The sequence below is a fragment of the Protobothrops mucrosquamatus genome, unplaced genomic scaffold (genome assembly GCF_001527695.2).
Source record: "Protobothrops mucrosquamatus isolate PMUCROS unplaced genomic scaffold, P.Mucros_1.0 scaffold115, whole genome shotgun sequence".
NCBI lineage: Eukaryota > Metazoa > Chordata > Lepidosauria > Squamata > Viperidae > Protobothrops > Protobothrops mucrosquamatus.
The window spans coordinates 1534688-1540448 of NW_015386487.1; the positions used below are offsets into that span (position 1 = coordinate 1534688).

The following is a 5761-nucleotide window of genomic DNA, read 5'->3' on the forward strand; positions in this document are numbered from 1 at the left end:
AGCAATTACTATCTGGAAGCTTCCGAGCATCAGGGCAGCCCCCCCCCCGCCCGGCCTCTTTTATTAAATTCAACTTCGCCCCTGAAGGAGATCGAAAAGCGGCAAAAGCGCCTTGACCGGTGCCAGAGTTCTCGTCTCGCCTCACTCAAAGGGGTCCCTGCTCCCTTTCCACTTCCTGCCCAGGTCCGCTCGAGATCTGCCGGTGCCCCCCAAACCTTCCCCGGGGGGGGCGAGCACCCCGGATTCCGAAGACCAGCGCGGCGGGGGAAACACGGGGCGCCCCTCTTCCCAGCGCTGGCAGAGCGCCGCGGAGCAGGGCCCGCCTCTTCCGGCTTCGCCGGCCGGCCCGCCGGACGGGCAGGTGCGACCGGTCCCGGAAAGATGGGGCTGGCGCGGAGGAAGCCCGTCGGAGCGGCCGCGCTGCCTCTGCTCCTCTTGGGTGAGCGGGGCTGCCGCGCGGTGGGGGTCGGCGGGGCGGGGGCGGAGGCCAGGAGGGCGGCGGGCCCGGGAAGGAGGCGTCGGGCGCTCCCGGGACGGGCCCCACAAGCGTCGCCGCGGCGGTCTGCTTTCCCGCCCGACGGGCTCCCGTGCCAGACAGGAGGCGGAAGGGGGGCGGAAAGCGCCCTCCTCCCGCCGGGCCGTGGGCCGCTGCGACCGGGCGACTGAGCTGCGCTGCGGCTGTGCTTGCAGCGGCTGCCAGAGTCCACCTGCTGGAGATCCAGGCCGCTGCCCAAGTTCGCGCGTTTGTGGGCGAGCCGGTGACCCTGAAGTGCTGGTTCAAATCCTCCGCTCCGGTCACAGAGAAGCTCACCGTCGACTGGACCTATCGGCCTCTTGCAGGGGGCAACTTGGAGCCGGTGAGCTGCGGAGGTCCCCGCTTCCGGTGCTCTGATGGCCCTGAAGTGGTGCCGTGCCGCGAGGGCAGATGAAAGGAGGCCTATAGCCTGGTGGCCCCGTCTCTCTGGGGGAGCTGGCTGCTGTTGGGTCTTCTGGTCTGGGATGGTTCACCCTCCCCTCCCCTCTCCTCTCCTCCCCCAGGTCTTCCACTACCAGTCCAGTGCCTACCCAGCCAAGAGAGGCAGCTTCCGGGATAGAGTTTCTTGGGCTGGTGATGTGGCCAAGCAGGATGCCTCAATTATGATTTGGAACCCAACCCTGGAGGATAACGGGACATTCACCTGTTCTGTGAAGAACCCCCCTGATGTGCAGCACAACATTCCCCAAACCCTGCTCACAGTCACTCAGAGAGGTAAGGCAGAGACTCCAGTGCCCAGGACAGGAGGGGGACTGTCCTGCAGGCCCTGGGTTGCCACTGCCAGCTGCTTCCTGGAATCCTGCTCCTCTTGGCTCGAAGTGGTGGTCCTTCTGTCTGCCCTGCCCAGTGTCTTCCATTCTGGAGTGCCTTGGGTAGCAGAGGAGACTGTGCTAATCCCTAACATTGGCATTTGTGCTGGGGGTGGACCTGGGGGACCCTTGTAGACTCATGTAGATGGCTGAAGGGAGTTTTGCTCCGCCTGCCCCATCCTGCTCTGTTTCCAAAGGTGCCTCCTTCCAGCTGACCTCATCGGGACTGTTTTCCATCCTGGTCTTTCTTCCCTCTGGCATTGTGGTGATTCTGCTGCTGGTCCGGATGAATCAGAAATCTGGGCTGATGAAAGCTAGGAGACAGCCTGGTTACAAGAAGTCTTCCATTGAAGTCTCTGAAGAGTAAGAATGACGGGGAAGGGGGAGGGGTAGGAAGGGAGGATTGGCAGAGGAGGAGGAGGTTTAGAAGAGGGGCTGGGATGGCCCCCAGTGCCTCTTAAAGAGAGTTAAAAATGGCCTTCCCTCTGCTACCCCCCAGGGCAAGTGGCAGCTAGGAAGGAGAGGCTGATACTCAAAGGTGGTGGGAGCAGAGGGGCAAATGATTGGGCTGGTTATTGGGCTAGTTTCTTCTCTGCCCTTTTTCCATAGACCTGAGCAAAGTGGCTGTAGAGAGCGGCTGGTTAGCTGTTGTTTGCAGTGCCTGGTAAGCCAGAAGGCTATTAAGAGAGAAATCTTTTGCATTTATATGTTATGGAGACACTAATTCCTGCATTATCTCACTGGGAAGGCAGCAGAAGTTCAGCCTTATCCCTGCTTGCATCAGCAGACACTGATGGCTGCTCATTGCCGAGTGGTTAGACTGCCCTCAGAATGCCCTGGAGGATTGCTGAGCTCAAAAAGGTGTCTCAAACAGAATAAGTAGGAGGTTATAGGAGATGCAACAAGGCTCTGTAGTTGGGAGACCTGCTGGAGATAGTGAATTTATTGGCAGTGTAGAAAATGTCAACAGAGAAAAGTTCGTCTCCCAGCAGATATTGTAACTTCGGATCATACATAATCCTTGTTTACCAACTGCTCATTCAGCAACTGTTCGAAGTTGTGATGGTGCAGAAAAAATAACTTTACACTCAATTTATAATCATCAATGACCTTCACAGAATCCCTGTCATGTGACTTCCATTGTGTTCCGTACACAACCTGTGTGTGAACTGTGGTTTCCCCCTCCCTCTTCCTTGTGGTTTGGAGAGGATGGGATTACAAGAGAGTAAGCTATTTGCTCTTCTACACATTGAAAGCAATGAAATCCAATTGGCAGAGGGAAGGGGTCAGAGAAGAAGAGATTCCTTACAGAAATTGCTTGTTTTTTTCCCTCCTCTTCCCTCCACTGAGCGGAGGGGAAGAAATATCAAAAGAATGCCCTAAACTATGCACCACACCTGTGGCTCCCAGCCCTGGGCCGCCAGTACCCTTGCACTGGTTTCCATTGGTAAAAGAGCATTCCAAAGGGGGCAAACAAAGCAGAAAATGGGAAACCTACTAGTCTTGCCAGAAAGCAATCTATTTAGCCATGTGTTTGTTTAGTTGCAGAGTTGCCAGTTAGGGGATTAAGTGAAGACTATCTATGAGCATAGAAGATTTTTTTTATCGTTTATTAATCAATCAAATGCATATAGCTGCCTTTATCACACAAGTTAACTCTAGTTCACGTACTATAAAACCAACAGTTGAAATATTTCATAAAACCCACTTAAATGTAAATAAGAGTGAGATCATGAGGGAATGCATCAGAATGTGATGCTGCCAATAGGCCAGATCCCCTGTGGGGGAGCCTCCCCCCCCCAGAGCTAGCCACAGCTGGGGAGGGGGAGGGTGCTGCATGGGGCGGGGGCCACAGCAGAGAAGGCTCTCCTTCCAGATGGGACCTGCCAGACCTGATGGGGTAGATTTATAGAGAGTCCTTGACTCACGACCACAGTTGAGCCCAAAAATTCTGTTGCTAAGCAAGACATTTGTTAATTGAATTTTGCCCCATTTTACGACCTTCCTTGCCACAGCTGTTCAAGTGAATCACTGCAGTTAAGCTAGTGACATGGTTGTTAATTGAACCCGGCTTCCCCATTGACTTTGTTGGTCAGAAAGTTGCAAAAGGGGATCAATGACCCAGGACGCCTCGACCGTCCTAAATAGGAACTGGTTGCCAAGCATCCGAATTTTGATCGTATGACCAGGGGCAGGTTGCAATGATCATAAGTGAGAAAAATGATCATAAGTCGCTTTTTTCAGTGCCATTGTAACTTTGAATGGTCACTAAATGAACTGTTATGAGTAGAGGACTACCTGTAATCAGTGAGAGGCATCCCTCAGATTCAGAACAACAAAAGACGACTTCCTTATGCGAAGCTTCACTCTGAGATTTGCCAGTGTCAGGAAGAGTCACAGCTGCCACTTCCAGTGATGTAAAACAGGGCTGAACTCTTAATGGGTCTTAGTTCGAGCGGCATTTCTTGCCCATCAAATCTTGGGCATCATGCCGATTGCTGGCAAGAGGGGTGAGCCCACCTGCCATTGCTTGGGTTTGTTGTGCCTGTGTGAACTGAATGCTGGTAGGGGAGACCTGCAGGTTGCTCACATTATTTGGGGGAGAGGGGTGGTTTTCTTGCTGGGATCTTCATCCCCAAGACAACCTCTTGGGCCTGAGCCAGCAGCACTGAGCTGAGCGAAGGGCACCTGGGTCATCTCGGCTCCCTTCTTGACTGCTATTCCTTGCCTCCGGTTCAGGACACCGATGAGGAGGAACCGTACTGACACTGGCAGAGGGAGCAGGAGTCCCTTTTGCAGCGCCATCACCGAGATCCAGCTCAGGAAGTCTCCAATGAATGGCCAGATTTCATTCCATTCTAGGAATGATCCTGATTTGATATTTTCTCTTTTCTTGGCTTTCTCTTGCCCTGTGAATAGGCTTTGAAGAGGGGGCAGTGGCAGCCAGGCTCTTGGGCTTCTGCTTCTGCTTCCTGAGCTTCTGGCTCGTGAAATGTGAGTACAGCCCCAGTTCCTCTCTAGGATCTTTCTGTCCTGAGAAACCACCCATGTAGTTTGAGCTCACAACCAGAAGAGAAGGTGAAGAGGATGGAGGCTAATGTAGAGACACAGGATAGAGCTCTTCAGTAAATGTTGGCCACTTCAGTGTGGCCATTGCTGGATACAAGCACATATCTACAGTGGCTGCAAGGCCCCTCTGTATCTTTCTGGAACTGAGCCTCCTGTGGAAAGAGGGCCAAGCCTCTTCTGTCTCCAGCTGGTCTTGTTAAGCTGAGTATTGTGGCCTTAATGTGGAAGTGCGCATGAACCAGCTGAAGGTCAATGTTCAAACTGTCCCCAATTCTCATAGTTGGGAATGCTGGCCTTAGGGTCTTCACCTGCAGATCCCCCCTCCCTTTCTTTTCTTTCTTGGTCAGCTTTCCTTTGCAGAAAACCCTTTCTTCTGCAACCAATAAATGCCTTGTGCCAACTCCATCTATTCTTTGTCTTTTTGGTTTGACCAGAACTGGTCTACCATTAATTGGGGGGGGGGGAGTAGGGGAGGAATTGGGGAAAATATATGCCTGCCTTCCCTGCATTTGGTTTTGGATAGTGTCTAAGTGGACTGCTGTGGGTACTGCTGAAGATTGAATAATCTTTCAGCCCAGAAGGATGAAGGACCAGGATCCTGCTGCCAGCCAAATGCCACAAATCCTTGCAGATAATGAAGGAAAGCAACAATCTTCCCCGTGTACCACCGAGAGAAGTGGTATTTTGCTGTCCAGGAGCCCTGACTGTTCTTCTCCTCTCCATTAAGGGAGGGGCCAGCTAGGGCATCTCTCTGGCTCAGGGGGCAGGGCCAATGGTACCTGGCCTTGTTAGAATCACTTCTGAATCCCCCAGGCTTTTAAGTGCTGCTGCTGATGACGATGACGATGACCATCATTATCATCAACTCTGAATGTTCCTGCCTCAACCAGGTCTGCCCTTGGAATCTCCCAGATCAGGCCACTTATGCAAACCTGGCTACCAAAGGAGTGCTAAAGAATGACTGAGGGGCAGAACTGGTTGCTCCTAACATGAGGAGGGGAGAGAAGATGCAAGTCAGTTCTTGAAATCAGGAGTGAGTAGAATAAGCTGTCCTGTTAGAGGGGCTCCCTAGAGAGCAGAAGGTGGTTTAATGAGGGGAAAGACACTTTCCATGGGATGATGCAATAGGAGGGAGGGTGAAGGTCCCCTGCCTTAATATGGAGGGACAAGACTCTCTGCTGGGCTCTGGTTGCAACACTGTGGATATTCTGTGCCGCCTCAGTGAGAATTTAAGTTCTATGCAAGCTCAGAGCTGCTATGGGGCTGAAGTTCTGGAATTTACTCAGAGCCATTGGAACAGTATTTAGGTTCAGTTACAATAACTGTATGCTAAATGTGTTAGGTAATA

At 52.6% G+C, this 5761-nt stretch overlaps 1 protein-coding gene across 2 annotated transcripts; it reads left to right on the forward strand.

The window, feature by feature from the left end:
- Positions 1 to 361: 361 nt before the first annotated feature.
- MPZL3 (myelin protein zero like 3) lies at positions 362 to 4818 on the forward strand. 2 transcript variants are annotated; one of them, XM_015812938.1, is made up of 6 exons: positions 362 to 439; positions 691 to 857; positions 1039 to 1249; positions 1542 to 1707; positions 1954 to 2008; positions 4084 to 4219. In XM_015812938.1, the coding sequence occupies exons 1-6, from the start codon at positions 382 to 384 to the stop codon at positions 4108 to 4110; spliced, it is 684 nt and encodes a 227-aa protein (XP_015668424.1). In that variant the 5' UTR covers positions 362 to 381; the 3' UTR covers positions 4111 to 4219. The 2 variants fall into 2 exon arrangements, with proteins under 2 accessions (XP_015668424.1, XP_015668423.1); XM_015812937.1 differs by lacking the exon at positions 1954 to 2008 and having other exon boundaries at positions 4084 to 4818.
- The last annotated feature ends 943 nt before the right edge of the window (positions 4819 to 5761 follow it).